The sequence below is a fragment of the Eptatretus burgeri genome, chromosome 3, assembly GCF_056783735.1.
Source record: "Eptatretus burgeri isolate ZD-2024b chromosome 3, Ebu_testis_v1, whole genome shotgun sequence".
In the NCBI taxonomy this organism is placed as follows: domain Eukaryota; kingdom Metazoa; phylum Chordata; class Myxini; order Myxiniformes; family Myxinidae; genus Eptatretus; species Eptatretus burgeri.
Genome location: NC_140963.1, coordinates 13,765,403 through 13,788,419, shown reverse-complemented (window position 1 = coordinate 13,788,419; position 23,017 = coordinate 13,765,403). Strand labels below are relative to the sequence as shown.

General features: G+C 48.5%; 2 protein-coding genes across 9 annotated transcripts in view; one reads left to right on the top strand and one right to left on the bottom strand.

The window, feature by feature from the left end:
- LOC147029421 (uncharacterized) overlaps window positions 1–23,017 on the top strand; it is a 112,125-nt gene that overhangs the window by 1,309 nt on the left and 87,799 nt on the right. The window lies entirely within an intron of this gene.
- Window positions 7,116–18,615, bottom strand: LOC147029423 (SCAN domain-containing protein 3-like). Its single transcript, XM_085872120.1, has 4 exons — window positions 18,537–18,615; window positions 8,661–8,794; window positions 7,905–8,300; window positions 7,116–7,667 (listed from the first exon to the last, which is right to left on the bottom strand). The coding sequence occupies exons 1-4, from the start codon at window positions 18,613–18,615 to the stop codon at window positions 7,116–7,118; spliced, it is 1,161 nt and encodes a 386-aa protein (XP_085728246.1).

Here is a 23,017-nt window from a genome sequence, read left to right as displayed (position 1 = left end):
GTACCCCGTACTACGAGTGACGCGTGCCTGTGTACCCCGTACTACGAGTGACGCGTGCCTGTGTACCCCTTGCCCCCGAATGGCGCGTGCCTGTGTACCCCTTGCCCCGAATGGCGCGTGCCTGTGTACCCCTGCTCCACGAATGGCGCGTGCCTGTGTACCCCTGCTCCACGAATGGCGCGTGCCTGTGTACCCCTGCTCCACAAATGGCGCGTGCCTGTGTACCCCTGCTCCACGAATGGCGCGTGCCTGTGTACCCCTGCTCCACGAATGGCGCGTGCCTGTGTAGCCGGCGCTACGAATGGCGCGTGCCTGTGTAGCCGGCGCTACGAATGGCGCGTGCCTGTGTAGCCGGCGCTACGAATGGCGCGTGCCTGTGGAGCCGGCGCTACGAATGGCGCGTGCCTGTGCACCCGGTGCCAGGAATGGCGCGTGCCTGTGCACCCGGTGCCAGGAATGGCGCGTGCCTGTGCACCCGGTGCCAGGAATGGCGCGTGCCTGTGCACCCGGTGCCAGGAATGGCGCGTGCCTGTGTACCCCTTGCCCCGAGTGACGCGTGCCTGTGTACCCCTTGTCCCGAATGGCGCGTGCCTGTGTACCCCTTGCCCCGAGTGACGCGTGCCTGTGTACCCCTTGCCCCGAATGGCGCGTGCCTGTGTACCCCTTGCCCCGAATGGCGCGTGCCTGTGTACCCCTTGCCCCGAATGGCGCGTGCCTGTGTACCCCTTGCCCCGAATGGCGCGTGCCTGTGTACCCCTGCTCCACGAATGGCGCGTGCCTGTGTACCCCGGCGCTACGAATGGCGCGTGCCTGTGTAGCCGGCGCTACGAATGGCGCGTGCCTGTGTAGCCGGCGCTACGAATGGCGCGTGCCTGTGTAGCCGGCGCTACGAATGGCGCGTGCCTGTGGAGCCGGCGCTACGAATGGCGCGTGCCTGTGCGCCCGGCGCTACGAATGGCGCGCGCCTGTGCGCCCGGCGCTACGAATGGCGCGCGCCTGTGCGCCCGGCGCTACGAATGGCGCGCGCCTGTGCGCCCGGCGCTACGAATGGCGCGCGCCTGTGCGCCCGGCGCTACGAATGGCGCGCGCCTGTGCGCCCGGCGCTACGAATGGCGCGCGCCTGTGCGCCCGGCGCTACGAATGGCGCGCGCCTGTGCGCCCGGCGCTACGAATGGCGCGCGCCTGTGCGCCCGGCGCTACGAATGGCGCGCGCCTGTGCGCCCGGCGCTACGAATGGCGCGCGCCTGTGCGCCCGGCGCTACGAATGGCGCGCGCCTGTGCGCCCGGCGCTACGAATGGCGCGCGCCTGTGCGCCCGGCGCCAGGAATGGCGCGCGCCTGTGCGCCCGGCGCCAGGAATGGCGCGCGCCTGTGCGCCCGGCGCCAGGAATGGCGCGCGCCTGTGCGCCCGGCGCCAGGAATGGCGCGCGCCTGTGCGCCCGGCGCCAGGAATGGCGCGCGCCTGTGCGCCCGGCGCCAGGAATGGCGCGCGCCTGTGCGCCCGGCGCCAGGAATGGCGCGCGCCTGTGCGCCCGGCGCCAGGAATGGCGCGCGCGCCTGTGCGCCCGGCGCCAGGAATGGCGCGCGCCTGTGCGCCCGGCGCCAGGAATGGCGCGCGCCTGTGCGCCCGGCGCCAGGAATGGCGCGCGCCTGTGCGCCCGGCGCCAGGAATGGCGCGCGCCTGTGCGCCCGGCGCCAGGAATGGCGCGCGCCTGTGCGCCCGGCGCCAGGAATGGCGCGCGCCTGTGCGCCCGGCGCCAGGAATGGCGCGCGCCTGTGCGCCCGGCGCCAGGAATGGCGCGCGCCTGTGCGCCCGGCGCCAGGAATGGCGCGCGCCTGTGCGCCCGGCGCCAGGAATGGCGCGGGCCTGTGCACCCGGCGCCAGGAATGGCGCGGGCCTGTGCACCCGGCGCCAGGAATGGCGCGGGCCTGTGCACCCGGTGCCACGAATGACACGTACCTGCGTTTTCCTTCTGTCAATGTGAAATTACTTATCCGGAATGTTTTATCCTTACTGGAATCCATGAACCGGTGTTTGTGTGTTTGTTTGTTTGCAGTGCTACTCCTCCTGCAGTTCTGGACTTGCATCCAGACTTGCTGCAGAGGATTATCATGACCCCAGTTAATGTATGGGGGCGTTTTTACCTTTGCTGGTAGTCTTGGGGAGGGGGGGGGGGGTTGGTGAGACACAAATTCTCCATGTAAATGTGTCATGTAGCGCCTCCCCTTTTGTACACCTATATACTTGCTCCATGCACCATTTACAGTCCAGTTTTTCCTGTCCCACATTTTCCAGTGCAGTGAGGTGTTTCAAATGATAACACAGCACATGCACAGAGAGTATGATAAATTCCCTTTCTGCCTGCTTGGCTGTCAAACAAAAGTGAAAACCATTCCAAACAGGAAACGTAGTTTTTGAGGATGTCACAAAGGACACAAACACGAGGCATGAATAACTCATGTAACGTGATAGGGTGGTGTATTAGACACTGCATCAATGGCGATAAACCTCCTGAAGTTTTTTTTTTTTTTTTTTTTTTTTTTTTTTTTTTTTGTTTAATACGACCTTTAAAATCATTTTATTTTGATTGAATTGTATACCTGAACACTAGTCCGAGGAACTCTAGTTCCTCTAGTTTTACACGGCAGTCGTGTGCCAAGCAGCAATAAAATATTCAACTGTATTAACTGTACAATCATACGTGCAAAAGTTTGCAATTTATTGCATTCGTTGCAAAGTGTCGAGTTATTTTGTTAATGTTGGAAACAAACGTGAGGAAGTGGGGAGAGCATGCTGTCCCAGCAAAGCAGCATACATCCCTTCAACTGTTAAAGATGTGACTTTGAACTGTCAAACAAAGTGAGAAAACGTTTGAACAATGCAATCGTACTCCTGGTGCTTGAAGTGCTGTCGATCCAGATTTCGGTAATGAGCAACGTCAAACAAAACAATCAGTTTTATTTCATTTTATTTTCGCTGTATTAATGTTCACAAAGGTGGCAGGATAGTTGGGAGGTACGTGCGCACACTCGCCTCTGAGCCTTCCAGCTTGGGTTTGAATCTTGGGCCAGCTATAAACTGCTATCCTGGTGTTTCACAGGCAGGGCGATACATTGGTGTGCGTGTGCGTGTGCGTGTGCGTGTGCGTGTGCGTGCGCGTGCGCGTGCGCGTGCACGTCGTCCATCGGATGGCCGTTTAAACCAGAGAACTCGTCCCCCAGCACCCACGATCGGTGGCCATTAAAGATCCCATGGTGTTGTTCCAAAAGAGTAGGCGAGTTATTGCCAGGACCCGAAAAAAATTGCAAATTCATGCCACGGCTAACAGACTGCTGGCAAGGCAATGGCAAACCATCCAGCATAACCCTTGCTAAAGCATATGATACAAATCTTTATACGACTGCCATGTCATACACAGCATTACAATGGTACCACGTGATCATAAATTGTTTTTTTTTTAACTTCATTGCTCTACTTGACCTCTATGAATTTCGTTTTGAATACAGCATCTCAGTAAAAACTGAAAAGCAGAGTTTTAAATTGGGGAAACAAATACATGTCAACATACGTGTACTTTTCCTGCAACCCGTTGTTCATAGCCATCGTTACGGAGGTAACCGTGCCCATCGTTTTTGATACCTATAGGTCGTCTTCATGAGACGCAAACACGTGCGGGTTTTGTATCACGTGGTATTCACTTCGCTTACAAATCTGACATTTAGAGGTGCAGAAAAGGACAAAGTATGTGAGTGTGTTTTTTGATATAATTTGGTTTTCTCGCACATACCAAGTCTGAGAAAATGGAAAAAAACCCAGAGCTTAACTTCAGGATAATTATCTCCCAAAACAATACTGCATGCACGCAAGGAACAGAAAGTAAGAGTGGGCAGATAGCCACAATGTGTACAAAATGAAGAGTACAAACCGCTGGCCACAATCTTATCGGCAGCATTGCCAAAGGTGGCAAAATCATGCAAGCACAAAGTGGGTAGAGAATGCATGAGTGGAACACTGAAGGAACCTCATGAGAAGTTTGAATTGTTTGTTTGTTTGTTTGTTTGTTTGTTCAACCTCCTTGCACAGAAGTTCACTTGAGCGTGATGATCGGTGTTCTTTGAGTTAAAAGTGAAAGTTTCAGAAAAGTATGTCGAGGTGTTTTTATTTTTTTTTGTTTTATTATTATTTCTTTGGCATATCGCACCAAATTGATCAAGCTTGATTTGAGAAGTCATTGATTTTATTTCATCTAAATGCAGCAAAAAGTGTCATGTTTGCCTAAACTTCAGTCACACAAACAAAAATGCATGATCTTGCCATTACAAGTCGATGAAGTTTTCAGAATTGATAAAATGATTCTTTCGAGTACACTTCCCATTTTCACATATCGATCGATTCGAGGAAATTACATTTCAGGACGGCTGCATTGATTGCATCCTTTCTGATCAGTTGGACTGAAGCGTCCACGTTTGTGTGTAATCTACGAGTCCAAAGTTTAACACCAACTAATTGGGTCATTTTTCTTTGTTTACAAGCTTGCTGAATTCAAATATTATGCAGCTGTAATTATAATTTTAGTTTCATGATATCCCACACACTTAAATAGGTCTGTGAAGACAACAATTGCAAGACAACTTGTTCAAAAGAAGACAATTTTAAGGCTGTAATTTGTGAGTCTGACATATTTTGTTTGACAAACATTCGTTGAATTATCCATGACATCAAGAACGATGCATTACAAAGGCTTCATTATATTACAAAACATCGTTGCGCTATCCCTCATTTTTGGAATGGGCAGACGTATATCAATTTTGTGAAACTAGTTCTATGGGACATCCAAGAAGACAAACCGCAGCTTCGGATGTGAATACAATCTTCTATAGCTTTGCATTACACGTCATTACATCACCACCACGTGGCAGTCACGAGTGGGAGGCGACGTATTGTGACGGATTCAGGGTTGCTAGGGATCACGAGGGCCGTTCTCGAATCCACGATCCGGCCGACGTTCCTGAAGCAGACGAACTGCGGATAATTCTGCAGCGTAGCAGGTTGCTAAGGAATCGCGGACACCGTCTAAGACGTTTAATTAAGGCAGGGTCTAGCGTCTGAATCCGGTTGACTTCTCCGGCGAATTAAACCCCTCAGAGTACCGTGCTCTCAATGTCCCACTATGATTTATCAGACGGCCAAGCGATACCTTAAGTGGAAATGTTGGTGAATGGCTACTCACAACAAAAGGGTGGGGGTGGGTGACTTCCTGTTCTACACACTGTGATTTACCAGTGGAGGCTGACAATCGGACAGTTTGTATTGTTTTAACAAAAGGCATGTATTTACAAGGCAGTGCCGCAAAGAAAGGTTGTTACCCGAGCACAGAAAACCTTCTTATTCAGTTACTTATTCACACTCTCCGGCCTCCGGCCACCGTAAATGTCCAGGATTTGCACTCCGGCCACCGTAAAACCCTTCATTCCGCAAAACACAAAAAAGCAAAAAAATCTGAAACCCACTCCGTGGGAGTACCTCCTGTGCAGCTTCCCTTCGCAGGGCAGCTCACCGGATGACGGGATTGGGGCAAAGCCTTCGGGACCCCCAATCTTTGATGATAGGAGGGAAACCATGCGGTAACATTCCTGGGTCAGATTGCAAGAGAGTGTGTCGGAGTGGTGCTGAGGTGTCGTCCACCAGACGGCGGTCTCCTTGGGTTAACCTGAGGCGGTCCCTTCGGGTGGGTGCCTGGAATGTCCTATCCCTAGGAGAGGATGATCACCTGTCTCTTATCATCTGAGCTCATGTGTTTCAACATCGGTTTTGCAGCTCTCTCTGAGGTTCGGAGAGCGGATTGCGGTGAGATAATGGTGGGTGAATACACCTACTATTGGTCTGGTCGCTCTGATGGTTACCATACTCAAGGAGTTGCTGTAGCTGTGTCCAATAAGCTGACCTCAATGATAATTGAGGTAACACCGGTCAACGAGTGTATTATGAAGACTAAGGATTCGTCACTCCTTAGGTGTCATTTCGCTGGTCTCCGTCTATGCTCCGACTGAGGCGAGTAATCTCACCGTGACGGACATATTCTTTGCCATGCTTGAGTCTCTGGTTGATCAGTGCCCCAGACGAGATACACTTCTCGTCTTGGGGGATTTCAATGCATCCACTGGAACTGATAGGGAGAGTTATGAGACATGTGTTGGTCCCCATGGGTCAGGAACTATGAACCAGAATAGCACTAAATTCCTTGACTATGCAAGAAGCCATGGACTTAGGGTGGCTGGTTCATGGTTTCAGCACCCACAAGCTCATCGCTGAACTTGGTATTCCAACGCTGGCGGTGTGGCAAAGGAGATTGACCATGTCCTCGTTGATGGTCGCTGGAGGATGGCCCAGAACTGCAGGGTCTACCGGAGTGCTCAGTTCCTCAATACTGACCACCGGCTTGTTGTAGAAACTCTAAAGCTGAACCTTAAATCCGGGATAATGGTACCATCCCAGCCTCGGCTGGATGTTGGCAAGCTCAAGGATGAGAGGGTAGCTGAGGAGTTTGCGAACAGGCTGAGTGGACATTGGGGGGTTTGGCGGCTTTGGGGGGTCCTGAAGAGTTGTAGAGTGCTTTCAAGACCACCGTCCTTGATGTTTCCGGTGGATGTCTTGGAACTCACCGCAGGGCAAAGAAGAATTTTTTTCTCTCAAGGGACACTGGATACCATTGACCAGAGTCGCAGGGTCATGCTGAATGGCAGAGCTGATCTGTTCAGGGAGCTGAGGCGTAAAACTGTACGTTCACTCAGGGTGGACAAGGAGGCCTATGTGCGAGGAATCTGTGAGGGGGTAGAGCAGTGGTTCTCAAACTTTTTTTGATTAACGCCCCCCTTCTGCCCTCTTGGACTGGCCCGATGCCTCCTTGTCCTATCGTTCGTGGTCGGGCACCCAGTGGGCAATAGGATTGTCCGAATTTATGGAGATAGGAAGCAAAAATAACAGAAGCCAAATATTTTCTGAATAATATTTTACTTTATTTTACTTTACTTTTCCTTTACTTTTCTATTTTATTTTGCACTACCTACAATGTTTCAGCAGAACAGGTCCAGGTGAGGCAAACTGGGAATCTGTTATCACAGGCCCAAGTACCGTTTGTGTGGAGGGTGGGCCTGGTGACTTGCTGCGAGATTACAAACGTCTGGCTCCAGCTCAGTGAGGTGGAGACGCAGATTGCCCCTCTTGGTAATGTCAAGGCGGTTTCGATACTTGGTCAGCAGCACCATCACGGCGCTGAACCCTCTTTCAACGAGGTATGATGTGGGGAACGCCATCAGCAGCAGTTCTGCCTCTGTCCACATTGCGGGGTATTTGCCCCGCTCCAGAATCCAGAATTTGCCATATTCATGCTGCGAGAATCTCGCCTTCGCCTCATCCTCGTTCCCAAAGTTGATAATTTTGTCCTGTAATTCACACTTCACATCTCGAATGTCACATTTGAATGGGTTGATCACCCATGCTGGCACCGACAGTTCTAGCATGTCTCTGAAACGCTGCTCCATATCTCCACGAATCTTCTCAAGGTGATTGCAATAAACGAGCAGCTCATCAGAAACAGCAGTTTCCTTTGCCAACCGAGGAAAGTGGTACATATCTCTGCGGCTGAGGGTTTCCCTGTGCAGAGTCACCTAGGTTACGAACGTGCTGATCACTTTCTTTGCTTTAATCAGCATCATATGGTCACCCTGGAGTTGTTTGTTGACATCATTCAGTATACTGAATATGTCCGCGAGGTAAGCCACATCATGCTCAATCACATTCACTTTCTCCGATAACTCTGTATCAATTTCCGACGGAAACTCGACCACTGTTGAGAAGAGGGCATGGAAACGGGTCAAACAAGTGCCTTTGGACAACCATCGAACTTCGGTATGCAACAAGAGCCTCTCGAATGGTTCATCATTCTCCTGGCAAAGCTGACGAAACAGCCGATCATGCAGAGACGACACCTTGATATTATTCACTGCTTTGATTACTATTTTGAGTGATGTATGAAGTCTGGTGCTGAGAGCTTTTGCTACAAGATGCTGGCGGTGCACGACACAGTGAATGGCGAACACGGACGGTACCTGGTTCTTCAGAAGCGCAATAAAACCACGCTGGCGGCCAACCATCGCTGGTGCCCCGTCCGTCGCGCAAGCGAGAATGTTCTCCATCGGTATGTTCTTATCAGTAAAGTACTTCTCCAACGTTTGGAAGATGGAAGAACCCTTCGTATCGGTCTGGAGAGAGCGGCCAAACAACAATTCTTCCACCATTTCCTGATCACGGATGAAGCGAACGTAGCAGAGTAACAGAGCTTCACTGTCACGCAAAGTGGACTCATCCAGCTGGATGGCGAAGTGCGTGCTTCTCAGCTCACAACACAGCTTATCTTCTTCATCTGATGACATTTCATCAATCCGCCTGGCCACAGAATCATTGCTGAGCGCAATCGACGAGAGAACTGGATACGGATCCTGGCCCAAAACAGTTTTTATCACTTCCCCAACAGCCGGTTTGATCAACTGTTCTCCGATTGAATACGGATTTCCAGATCTGGCGATGAGCAATGACAGCTTATACGACGCTTCCAATCCTTTATCCACGAGCTTGTGGCTGGCTTTGAACATTGTCGTTACCGTGGATCGCTTCTCAAATTTCTCTTTCAGCGATTGGAAATAGCTGACCTCTGCGTGAGCCTTATCACTGTGCTTTTTACTCAGGTGCTCGCTCAGTCGAGATGGTTTCATTGCTTCATTGGACAGCGTGATACCTCACAACAAACACATGGGTAACTGCGTGTTCGTCAGGGATGGAATGAATCCATACTTGATGTATTCAACGGAATACTGACGACACTTTTTCTTTGAGGCCAACATCTTGAAGCCGACCGGATGTGAATCTTTTTTGAATAACGAAATCAATACGCCAAGATGTCGAAAGACTAACACCAGTGAGAAGGCCAAACAAGAATTATATATTCCGGTCTCTGAACAGCGCGCGCATCGATTTTTCACCCTGCGCGTCAAAAAAAAAATTTCTTCACATTTCCAAGGGTAGCTAAAACAGCGCGCGCCTAAAACACAATTCCGCGCGCCTCAGTACTCGCGCCTTGCGGGAATTGCGCTGCCGGATCATAACACATGTATATGGTATTCACACCATGTGTGGATTAAAAAACACTGACTTGCATTGTTGGTAAACAAGTCTGTAATATGCTTGAAGAACTTAATGATTTTCAGAATAAATATACTTTAAAATGTGCTCATTATTTACAAAAAGGCCTACCTGTCCCATTGCCTGTCTTTAATTTCTCTCTGGACGGCGCCAATGCAAACGAGGAGGACCGCAACGGGCATTGTATGGCCAATTTGCCCAATGGCGCCGGGTAACCTTTTCAGACTGCAGGAAGCCCAATGAGCGCTCCTAATCGCTGCTGCTCCTCCAAATCACCAGTGCCCCCCCCCAAATCATTGCCAGCACCCCCCTACCACTCGTGGAGTCTGGAGCGCCCCCCTGAAAGTTCCCAGCACCCACTGGGGGGCGGTAGGGACTGCTTTGAGAACCACTAGGGTAGAGCATCACCTGTGGACAGGTGATTCTCGTCCCGCTTACAAGGGAATTCACGCATTGCGTTCATCCAAGCCCATCCCTCGGAGCACTGCAGTTAGAGCAGAGAGTGGAATGCTCTTGACAGAGGACTCTGAAGTGAAGGGCCACTGGGCCGGTTAACTTGAGCGGTTGTACCAGGCTGATCCACCAGCTGTCGAGCTGGATGTCAGGGGTGTTACAATCCCTGTTGCTGACCCTCCAATCAACTGTGGTCCACCTTTGCTTGTAGAAACACAGGCTGCGGTGAACTGGTTGAAATGGGGTAAAGCTCCAGGGATCTATGGCATCCATGCTGAACTTCTCAAGACTGGTGGAAATGCTGCACTCGTGTCGTTGCATGCAGTTTTGTGCTCTGCCTGGAACACAGGCATCATCCCAACTGATTGGAAGAGGGGTCTTGTTGTCCTTCTCTGGAAAGGGAAGAGTGATCGCCAAGACTGCAACAACTACCGAGGGGTGACGCTGCTCTCAGTGCCGGGCAAGGTCTTTGCTCTGATATTTCTTGATAGGGTTCGCCACCATCTGCTTGAGCATCAGCATCTAGAGCAGTCAGGCTTTACACCGAAGAGGTCAACGATTGACCGTATCCTTGCTCTTCGGGTCCTCACCGAACGCAGACGAGAGTTTTGGCAGGGGCTGCTTGCAGCCTATGCTGACCTCTATAAAGCGTTCGATTCGGTGAATCGGGATGCCCTCTGGAGGATTCTTGGTCTTCGTGGGGTGCCACCAAAACTGATCGATCTGATGTCTGAACTCTACTCTGGTACTGAGAGTGCTGTGAAATGTGGTGGTACCATTTCTGACTTATTTCCAGTTGTTATTGGAGTTCGTCAGGGGTGTGTACTGGCCCCCACACTTTTCAGCACTTGTATGGACTGGATTCTAGGGAGGATGTCGGAGAGATCAAGCTGCGGTGCATCGTTTGGGAATGTCAAGATCTCGGACCTTAATTTCGCAGGCGATGCAGTCATCTTTGTGGAGACTCTGGATATCCTTTTGGGGGCCCTCGAAGTGCTGAATGAGGAGTCGGAGCCTCTGGGATTACGGGTTTCTTGGGTCAAAACAAAGATCCAGGCTTTCAATGACATCTTGGATGCTGCTGTCCTGTCTGTGTCTGTTTGTGGCAAGGATGTTGAGGTCACTGAGAGATTCACTTACCTTGGCAGTGATATTCATGTCTCTGCTGGCTGTGAGTCATAGGTCAATAGACGTCTCGGTTGGGCCTGGGGAGTCATGCATTCACTGGATCATGGGGTGTGGTGCTGCCGGTACCTGTGCGGGAGGACGAAAGTCCGAGTCTTCAGGTCCTTGGTGCTTCCAGTCTTGCTCTATGGATGCGTGACTTGGACTCTGACCAAGGATTTGAGACGGAGACTTAATTCTTTTGGTACCAGGTCTCTTCGGAGAATCCTTGGCTATCGCTGGTCGGATTTTGTGTCCAACGAGCGGTTGCTGAGAGAGACTCGGATGAGATTTGTTACCTGCAAAGTCCGTGAGCGTCAGTTGCGGCTGTATGGACATGTGGCTCGTTTTCCTGACGCTGATCCTGCTCACCAGATTCTCTCAGCGAGGGAGTCTCTTGAGTGGAGGAGGCAAATGGGCCGACCACGTGCCTCGTGGTTGCAGCAGGTTGACCGGCATCTCAAGGAGATGGGGATGGACCTTGCATATGCCTGGGGGGATGGCCAGACGGAGGCCCCTGGAGTACAGGTGGAAAGTGGACGCAGCGACGCGCTGTTCTGGCACATGCTCCCATACCTGACCTGACCTACAACCCAAGCGCTTCAGTCATTCCGGGGAAACAAGGTAAGGAAGTGGGATAGAGGGAAAGAGAGAAAAGTACGAGGCATATTTTCAGCCTCTCACTCGCTGGAAGTAAGCCGGTGGGCTGACGTTGGTCCCAACAAAAGAGGTGGGGTGGGAAAGAAAGAAGAGGAGAAGGTGGTGTGATGTGACATGTGGGGAGAGGTGCAGAGGTGACTGCATGTGGCTTAGAGGAAATAGAATGAGGTGCAGTTAGCGCGGTTGATGCTCGTGCATCCGAAGTGAGCAAAGGAGATTTGGGGAAAGCAAGAGATAGATAGCCTAAGTCATTGTGTTGACCAACATGTCCGGAAATTCTCTGCTGGCTGGGCCCGTACCCTGCATGGATCCTCCTCCTCGTGCCTCGTCACCATCCCTCCGTTGCGCTTTGGCTACCAGGTCGTTCTTGTCCCACCAGTCCAAGCTCAGAGATCTCCTGACACGTCAGCCCCATTATACGCTCCAGCCTGGGTTTTGATCGGACTTGATGAGGCATGGTGCTGCGTTTATGCTTGCAAGCGCTGCATCCCCACCCCCCCACCCCCAATTTTCTCCTGCTTCCTGGGCCCACATTGCATGATGACATTTCTCTGGTCGATTGCTGGCTTCGTCATGTGATGTTTGAGGTTGTTGGTTCTGTAATATTGTGTGATGCATGTTGCAAAGCGTGTATGGTTGCATTGCAGAGGTGGAGAGATGGAGTGGGAGATAATTAGACAGATCATTAGATAGAGAAGAGAAGAGTCGCAATGGGGTTCGATTCCAAAACAAACACATTGCATATTCCCTTCCCACTAACATGGGGGGTGGTGGGGGAAGGGAGGAGAGGACCCAATTTAGCTACACAATTAATATACTGCGGAGATGACTACACGAGGGTTCCTCCATGTGTATTGGTATTTTCTTTCCCGTGGTCCTTGAAAACCATCACAATGTGCAATACCGAAGGGAGACAACGTATGTAAATGGGGAATAAAATGTGCAATGGTTTTACAAGCTGATTTTCCAAAGTTTTACAAAGAGTTCCTCTTTGTCAGTCCATAGGTCTCACGTTCAGTGGTGTTGTTTCACATAACTTTAGAAATGCATGCACATATGTGTGTCAATGAAATGCCCATTTTAAACCACGACAAAATCTTTAGAATGAATCTTATTTTCCGCTGCATTCCAGATGGTAACGTCAAAGAGAATGAAGGACAACAGAGCAAAAAAAAAATGATTCACCATGGGAGAAGATTGGTTAAAACGAGAAAGAGTACAAAAATAAATTGAAAAATTACACGTCAGTAGATGTTCTAAATAGAAGACAGAAGGAAGTCAAGAGAGAAAAAGTAAATAAAATATGTTCAAGCTGATAGAGGATTAAAGACACTGCTACCAACGAAACAAGAGGAGTATTGACATGATTTTCAACAATGGTTGGAATCGAGGATGAGAGCTGCATGTCATTAAAAAATGATGCTGGGTAAATTGATCGTAAAACTACCGAATGTAGAATTTCATGCCTCCGCTGCAAAGAACAGAACATTGTGTGCATTATCAAAAGCTTACAGAGAGATTGAAAAGCATTAAAGGCCAAAAATGCAAGCCTGAATTTATATATTTTTTAAAGTCCAGAGTGCAAGAAAAGTTTGAGTGGGTTCGAAGATAAAATGACAGACAAACACACCGAGAGACAATATGGACAACTTTCTCAAAAAAGTTGGACAAAGCTCAATACAAGTGAAAGAGTTTAGAATGAATTTTTTTTATATCTTCGTGGAGGATCTCTAAGTATTACTCATGTTGTTGTTCTTGTGGACTTTTTTTGTTTCACAGCCTACAGTTTTCATCAAAACTTCCTGAAACTTGGTGTATATATGTAAAAAATACCCTGCGTAGACAGTAACCATCTCCGATTTTGAAAATTCCTCCGAGAAAAAATGTTATGACGTCAAAATATATCTGCTCATGGAAATCGCCGAAAAAATTATCTCTGAAACCCGGCAAGCTTTTTGAATTCCGTTTGCGGGAATCGAACAGGGCGTTAGCAGAGATGAATTACCGCACATATGATACATCACTATGACGTCATATCAATTTTATGACGTCATTCCTATTTTTTGACACTTTGTTTTTTTGTTTCATTTGTTTCACAGCCTACAGTTTTCATCAAAACTTCCTGAAACTTGGTGTATATATGTAAAAAAATTCCCTGCGCAGACAGTAACCATCTCCGATTTTGAAAATTCCTCCGAGAAAAAAAAAGTTATGACGTCCAAATATCTCCGCTAATGGAAATCGCCAAAAAATTATCTCAAACTCGGCAAGCTTTTTGAATTCTGTTTGCGGGAATCGAACAGGGCATTAGCAGAGATGAATTACCACACATATGATACATCACTATGACATCATATCAATTTTTATGACGTCATTCCTATTTTTTGACTTTTTGTTTCACAACCCAGAATTTTCATTGGATCTTCGTGAAACTTGCCATGTATATGCAGAAAGCCCATGCGCAGGCAGTAACCATCTCCGATTCTGGAAATTCTTCCAAGAAAAACAGTTGACGTCATGATATATCGCCGCTAATGGCAATCGTCTGTCCCATTATCTCCGAAACTCGGCAAGCTGTTTGGATTTTTTTTGCGGGAATCAAGCCGGGCATTAGCACAGATAATTTATCGCAAACCTGATGCATCACAATGACGTCATATTCGTTTTTGTGACGTCATCATTAAGAGGACGAGGATCTCAGCTCATTCGAGCTTGTTTTCTCTGAACGGCTGACATAGGAGGTACGAGAAACAACCAAAGCATGTCGTGGTAGGAGTTGTTCCTGTAAAAATTGTTGAGAAGTATTGTTACGAATCTGGAAACCATTTGCATTCACACATACAGTTGACCCCAAGTTTAGTTATTTCGTTAAGTATACGTGGATAGTTAGAATCTCTCCCCTTTGTCTCATGGGTTAATTTCATGTGTGCGCTGCAAGTTTCTTTCTCGTTAGTCTTCTGTATTAAATCCCCCTCCACTCCTTCAGCGCCATGACACACGTGTTCGAGGCCACAGACATAGGCGGGGGTGAGATCACCTCAGGGCCGACTCCGCCCCAGCGAGATGGAATGCTCCCCTCATCCAATCGGGGGTGAGATCACCTCAGAGCCGACCCCGCCCAGCCAGATGGAATGTTCGCCTCGTACAATGAGGGGAGGACACCGATCGCCCGACGCCCCCTGACCAATCCGGAGGCGAGTTACCTCAGAGCAGATCCCTCCACCCCCCCCCCCCTGGGGGGAGGGATAAGAAGGTTGGTGAGCTGTATCAGCGCCGGTCTTTTTCGGGGTTCCTTGGTGGTCGGTGGTCGTGTTGGTGCTCGTGGTGGTGGTGGTCGTGGCGGATGTGTTTTGTGGTGCTCGTGTCGTCAATTGTCATTCGTGGCAGCCAGGATCGTGGGCTCGTTGGATTCTGGGTCGTGGGTTCGAGTCCCACCGTGGTGGGTTATGTTGGAGCGCTAGAGCTGAGGATCCTCGTTCTCGTCCACGAACTCCGAGCTCCACAAGTGCGAGTCGGTAAAACCGCACGAGGCGGCCAGGTACCTGGCCAGACTCTGACCCTCAGCTCGCCTTCCATTCTGAGCTGAAGGGCCGAATAAAGGCCCACAAGGTCCATTTCTTTTTGGGTTTGTGTGTCTGTCTGTGGCCAGTCTGATAAGTAGAAATAATTTAAGTGATCCCATTGTACATTTGCCTGCATTCATATTCGGGTCATTCCATGTCAAATCATCAAAGAATCTGCCGTCATCTCTCAGATTTTTGTAAAACTTTGGGAACCAATTGGGACCCATGAAAAACGGCAAGAACTCAAATATTTTTGCTAACAGCCTCTTAATTAGTGAGATACAGACTAACGAACTTTGGACTAATTAGCATGACCGTTTTTACAGCCATTTTTCCCTGCTGTGCAGGGGTTTGGCTTTTTCTTGAGGCAATGTTTTATGGCCGGATGCCCTTCCTGACGCCAACCCTGGTCGCCTCTTACGACACACAGGGATATGGTACACCTATTCTCACCGGGACCAGTACACTGGCACTCATTTCGCCGATCTCAGAAGGATGATGGGCTGAGTCAACCCCCTGGTGTTAATTCAGCACCCAACGGGGCTTGAACTCAGGACCCTTGGATCCCAAGCCGCCACCCTAACCACTAAGCCAACACCAGGCTTTGGACTAATTAGCATGACGTCGCAAATTCAAATGGCCATATCTCTAAAAGTATAACACCTAGAGAGCTGGTTTTGATGTCATTTTAAAGGTATTTTCATGCCCTATGAATTTGTCTGGGCAACATTTTCCTACCTCCAACCACAAAAAAAGTTATCACAAAATATAAACTTCAATCGTGAATCCCCAAAAAATGTATCCTTCAAATTTCCTCAAATTCATCCCAGAGGTACCTTATGATGTCAAGAAGCGTCCACATAAGTTTTGTGATGGGCACTCCAATAGTTCTGAGATATGAGCAATAATGTACATGTACGTATGGCATATAGGTTCGAAAATCAGCATTTGTAATGTATTATACAATCATTCTAACCTAGCCATGACGGGGAACACAGGGAACGACCATCAATTGCTTTGAAGTATCATATACTTTCATTTTCAACTGGGCCTGAGGGGAAGAAACAAGTGCTGCTGTTGCTGCATTGAAGAGGAAATTGAAAGCCTAAGTCAGGTTAGTGAACACTGTGTACTTGAACTCACTTATTGATTGTATAATACATTACAAATGCTGATTTTCGAACCTATATGCCATACGTACATGTACATTATTGATCATATCTCAGAAACTATTGGAGTGCCCATCACAAAATTTATGTGGAACTTCTTGACATCATAAGGTAACTCTGGGATGAATTTGAGGAAATTTGAAGAATACATTTTTTGGGGATTCACGATTGAAGTTTATATTTTGTGGTTGGAGGTAGGAAAATGTTGCCCAGACAAAGTCATAGGGCATGAAAATACCTTTAAAATTACACCAAAACCTGCTCTCTCGGTGTTATACTTTTAGAGATATGGCCATTTGAATTCGCGACGTCGTGCTAATTAGTCCAAAGTTCGTTAGTTTGTATCTCACTGGAATGACCCATTCGTGGTTAAGTCTGCTCTCTGTTTCCCTCTCTCTTACATTGTAAATAAATAATTCTTAAATGTTCCAGTTCGTTAGCTGTGCTTTCTTTCATTGACCCAGTAAGGTTCGGGCTTGAGAATTAGGGAAGCCGATTGTGCCGTAAATTGTCATTTGGGCCAGTGCAGCTTTGGTAATTCCCACTCGGTGACACCGGATCCGAGTCGGTAACAGCGACTCGGTTTAGCCAAAGCCAGCCGAGTGTCTGGTTTCCCCGGTAGCTACACCGCGTGGCTACTTAGGTAAATTAGAATCAGACAAAAAGACCCTAACTGCACGGTCAAAATATTGGCGTCCACGGTCCATTAAGCGACCCGTCGACTTCGGAGTTATCCGGAGTGACTACCTTCAATTCCGGTGTTCGGTGGGAGACGGCCCAACTGCTCCGTCTAGCAGTCGTCCTCGCCACCGAACCTGGCACCACAACAGTATTACTTCTTTAAGAAGGGAATGCAGCAAAGATGATAACATCAGTACGGAGATGCAGTATGATGAGAGTTCGACAGAATATCATCAGCAAGATCCAATAATTTTTTGAAAGAGATGATAACTCCTGCATTTTACCTGGAAAGGCAGACAGTGAAGGATGGCAGTGAGAAGAAACAGAAACTAATTGTTAACATTTTCCTTCAACAGAAACTAATTATGAACATTTTCCTTCAACACTTGCACCTGAAATGCTCCTCGGAAGCTAATAACAAAGTATCTCTGGCTACCATCTGCAGGTATCAGCCAAAATTCATCAGTTTTTGGTAAACTATCCTTCTCAAAACATCAGAACTTTGCTTTGGAACTCTGCAGTTTGAAGAACCTCAGCGTTTGTTAAAATGTAAGCCCAGATAAGTTTGTGGACTTGCACAAAGTTGTTGGCATTGAAGGTGTCAAGAGAAAAGGTGACATTGAAAGAATGGAGAAGAGTGAAGTGCAATGACGGAAAAGAGAGAATGAGAGTTGTGGATGTTGAAGTTGAAAGGGAAGAATTTTTGAAAGTAATGAAACAGGAATTTCGTAAATTTGTCAAACATATTGACAAGGTAAAGATCCAGTATTCAGGCATCAGAACACCAAAGGAAAACTTTCCAAAGACTCATACGTTAGTGCAGATGGATTTTGCTGAAAATTACAACTTCCATTATGTTGAGTAAATCCAATCTGCATATGGAAATGCCAGTATGCTTACTTTGCATCTGGCAGTAGTGTACTACAGATCTGAAGATGAAGTCATCTCTGTGCAGTCTTCCTGTCCGATGACCGACATTACAATGCTGCAGTGGTGCATGCAAACCTCCTGAAGCTTGTGTTCTTTGAGTTGAGGGCAAAACCTGTAATTTACTTGTAATTATGTCTGAGACCAGATCTTGCGTATGTTCACGGTACAGGAATAGATGCATCTTCAATTTTGTCAGTTGTTTTGAGGTGCTGTTGGGCATCCATGCCACGTAGCACTACTTTTAATCAGGCCACGTTAAAGGGCTGTGTGACGGCATTGGGTCAGGTCAGGTCAGGAATGGGAGCATGCTGTTAGCGAGCAGCGCGTCGCTGTGACCACTTTCCGCCGGAATTCCAGGGGCTTCCATATGGCCATCCCCTAGGCAAATGCCTTGCCCATCCTCATCTCCTTGAGATGCTGATCAACCTGCTGCAACCACGGGGCATGTGGGCGGCCCATTGGCCCTTCCACTCACGAGGCTCCCTCGCTGAGAGAATATGGTGAGCAGGATCAGTATCAGGAAAACGAGCCACATGTCCATACAGCCGCAGCTGAAGCTCACGGACGATGCAGGTAAAATTTCTTATTTGAGTCTCTCTCAGCAACCGCTCGTTGGATACAAAGTCCGACCAGCAAGGGCCCAGGATTCTCCGAAGAAACCTGGTACCAAAGGAATTAAGTCTCCGTCTCAGATCCCTGGTTAGAGTCCAAGTCTCACATCCGTAGAGCAAGACTGGAGCACCAAGTACCTGAGGACTCGGACTTTCATCCTCCTGCAGGGGTAACGACAGCGCCATACCCCATCATCCAGTGAATCCATGACTCCCCAGGCCCGGATGTCTTTTGACCTCTGGCTCTCAGCCAGCAGGGACATGAGTATCACTGCCAAGGGAAGTGAATCTCTACGTGAGCTCAACATCCTCATCAAAAACAGGTACAGACAATCTCGCAGCATCCAAGATGTCATTGAAAGCCTGGATTTTAGCTTTTACCCAGGAAACCCATAATCCCAGCGGCTCAGATGACTTATTCAGTACCTCGAGGGCCCCCAAAAGGCTATCTAGAGTGTCCATGAAGATGACTGCATCATCTGTGAAATCAAGATCAGAGATCTTAACATTCCCAAACGATGCTCCACAGCTTGATCTCTCCGCCATCCTCCCCAGAAACCAGTCAATACAAGCGCTGAAAAGTGTGGGGGCAAGTACACACCCTTGATGAACTCCCATAACAACTGGAAATATGTCAGAGGTGCTATCACCTCATCTCGTAGCACTCTCTGTACCAGAGTAGAGTTCAGACATCAGATTGATCAGTTTTGGTGGCACCCCACGAAGACCAAGAATCCTCCAGAGGGCATGCAAATTCATTGAATCAAATGCTTTGCAGAGATCAACATAGGCTGCTCTGCCTGTTGTTGGCTTGATGGTTTGGGTGATTGGCTTGGGATCCTCAGATCCTGAGTTCAAATCCCACTCAACTGTTGAATTAATACCAGGTGTGGTTGACTCTGACTGTCATCCTTCCGAGGTTGCCAAATTGAGGGCCAGTTTGCTGGTGTCCTGTGTTGGAGTGGCAACCCGTCCAGTATTGTGCCCAATAGCCAAGGAGACTGCTTTGGCAGCACCAACGCTCTGCACAGAGTATTGTCCCAATGGATGGATGAAACCTTGCTGTTGGTGTGTCCCACCTATCTCCTCTGTTTCCACTGTTTTTGATTCTGCAATGTCCTGATGTGTTACCATGTTCAAGCTCCAGGAGAAGTTCAGCATGGATGCCAGAGATCCCTGGAGCCTTTTCCTATTTCAACCGGTTCACCGCAGCCTGCATTTCCACAAATGAAGGTGCATCACAGTTGATTGGAGAGTCAGAAAGGGATAGTCACACCCCTGACATCCAACTCAACAGCTGGTCGATCAGCCTGGGACAGCTGCTTAAACTAACCAGCCCAACGGGCCCTTACTTTGGACTCCTCTGCCAAGAGCCCAACACCCTCTGCTCCAACTGCAGTACTAAGGGACTCTGCTCTAAGGGACGGGGTTGGAGCTATGCAATGCGCAAATTCCCCTCTCAGCAAGACAAGAATCACTTGACCACAGGTGATGCTTTACCCCCTCGGATTCCTCACACATAGGCCTCCTTGTCCACCCTCATTGCACTTTCAGTTTTACGCCTCAATTCCCTTAACAGCTCAGCTCTGCCATTAAACCTGGCCTTGCAACTCTGGTCAATGGTATCCAGTGTCCCTTGAAAGACAAAATTCTTCTTCACCCCACAGTGAGTTCCAAGACATCCATCAGCAGCTTCAAGGATTGTGGTCTTGAAAGCACTCCACAACTCTTCAGGAATCCCCAAAGCACCCAGCCCCCCCCCCCCCCAAATCCATACTCAGCCTGTTCGTCAACTCCTCAGCTACCCTCTCATCCTTGAGCTTGCCAACATCTAGCTTAGTCTGGGATGGTACCATTCTTCTGGATTTAAGCTGCAACTTCAGAGTTGCTACCATGAAACTGGTTAGTACAGGTTTGCATGGTACCTTAAGCAAGTCACAGATCTAATCTGGCTTCACCTGACAATAATCTGGCACAGATTTAATCCGGCATTGGCGGCACAGCTAAAAGGTCCGCTGACGATGCAGTGAAGCAAGGAAAAGCGGCAATGCAAGACGCAAATGACCTCTTCGCCTGGGCTTCTTCAGTCTTGCATCCAGATACAATGTTGTTTTGTATCTTCTGATGACCATTCAGAGAGTTCTGTAATCATGGAAGAAAGAAGCAAAGTAGTTGATGTCATTAAAGGAACAATGCAGATCCATGCAGTTGCAGCTGTATGCAATGGCCAGATTATGACCAGATCCACCACTTGTGTTTGTGATAACTACTTCAGTGAGGCAGTGGGTTTCAAGCAGAATAAATTATATAGATGGCATCTGCATTGTTTAAGTAAAGACTGAAAGATGAGATGTTCCTGTCTTTGCTGACTCAACATCCGAATCGGTCTGAGCGGTATCCATCATTGAGTTTGTCGCACCAGTTTAAGATGTATGCATCTTTATTGGCATGGTCTTAGCCATTTGATGAAGCATGAAATTAACATCACGTAATTTTTGGAAGACAGTGGAAAAGTAGAGCGTCATTTCCGGTGGCCTCGAAGAGAAGATGCCATCTGAGCATCAAGGAATTATTTTCTGTGCTCTATTCCTGAACCAGTGACAACAGAAAAAACCAAGAGCGTGTATTCAGTGTCGCTGGACGTTTTAAGAATTATTAGATCAAAGCTTGAGCAGTGGAACGATAATTCAGCCAAAGTGTAATTTACGAGACATTGCTGCTTGTAATCGAGTAGTTGGATTCTTGTGCCAATGTGTATTTGAATTGTTGATGTTTTTTACAGTCTCAGAATTGAATGACAGTGTTGCCGTTACACATTTTTGCAATCTTAAGCTAAAGTTTAGCAAACTCGTTTCCTTCATGTTGGTCGTTATTGTTGGACTTTTCTTTTGAGATCAAAGTTATGTTCCTTGATATATATTGTTGTGGACCTGGGGGTCGTGGGGGTATTCCTGGTTCTCTCCAGACTCATTGGAAGCTGAGGCCGTCGCACATGAATAACTTTGTGTCGTGGCAGGTCGCCAATCGATCGCAGGTACCAATAACTTGACCACGTGACCCAGGGTCCTCCGTCTGACAACCGTTTACCTAGGAATACGTCACCACCTTATCGGGGAATCATGCCCTCAGTGATTGTGCTACTGTTACCTCAATGGGATCCTGATTAATGCGGCCGAGCTTTCCGCATGCACAATGCCAGACTGATATGAGAGGCAATTAGTTGGGGAGTTATAACCTCTCGGCTAATCTATATATGGGCATTGCTGGACCAATGGAAGAAAGGGCAACCACGGGTAGATTGGAAATGTAACAAGAATAATAGATTTACAATCGGCGATGAGGGGTACGGGAAGGAGGGAAGGGAACTTGAGGGTTTTTATGGCGTCAAAGGGGCAACCGGGGCAGGCAAAGGGGAAATGCAATGAAAAGCAATCAAGAGGTGGATTTGCAAAAAGGGAAAGCAAATGCACAAGTTGCAGACTTAGCTTAACCTATGCCTTACCTATTGGATAACAAAACAGGAAACCCATCAGATCACACACACATGGGGAGACAAATTGCGAAGGGCAGGATGGCCGTATGTACGTCACTGTCACCCTCCCTAGCTTGGTACCGCTCTCTGGAATGGCCCTGACACTGCTCTCCACAACCAAGGGCCCACGAGCTCCATCAGGAGCATGAACCAAAGCATCCAGGACGAGGGAAGAAGTGCGTCCGGGACAAGGACAGGAATGAGTGCGATGACCGAGAGAGAGACAGGCGGAGGCAGGCACCGAGCGCAGCTTTAGAGTCCCTGGGGCAGGCGGGGCCAATAAGCCACACATCAGATCTTCCGAGGCGGCCTGAGACCAGCTATTGGGCCACGTCAGATCTTGTGAGTGGTCCCATGCCAGCTATTACAGGATTCCCCCTCGGCCCCGCCCATTCTGCTGTCCGACCGGATATTCACTCACTTGGTCCTTCCGGCTGTCGTGAGGAGCAGAGCCCGCACCCAACATGGGGGAAATGTTGGGTGCAAAGCTTTTACCCCCATGCACCCGGGACAAACCCCACATGTCCAAAAATGTCCACGACACAAAGCCAGCTAGGAATGAGGCAACAATTGCAGGGAGGTCGCATCGTGTCCTGATTCGTTTACGGGTCATTTTTAGGTGGAGGAGAATAAACAGGAACTACGGAAACAAAATGCAGTAGAGGAGCAGACCGCAAAAAATTACATTACAAGGTCGATATCCATACAGACAAACACAAACAAGGACTGTGTGTGGCTTTAAACAATAAATGTGATTTGAGAATTTGGCACACGTTCCTGAATGCGGGTGTTATTCGCACACGTTGAACGCTATGGAAGCAAAACATGCAGGCCCTACACGATGACTGCAGTCACGGTGCACACGTCATCATGCGTTGATGGCTCCATTATCCCAGTGGGTTGAAAAGGGGTGCAAACTACCCAACCCAACGCGTTTAATTCCATAATAACCCCGATAGGGAAGGCACTATTCTGAACGTTCATTACGGAAACAACTATTCTAAGAGTCTACGTGCTGTGTGTTTCAATCTCGGCATGGGGTTTTTAAACCGTGTG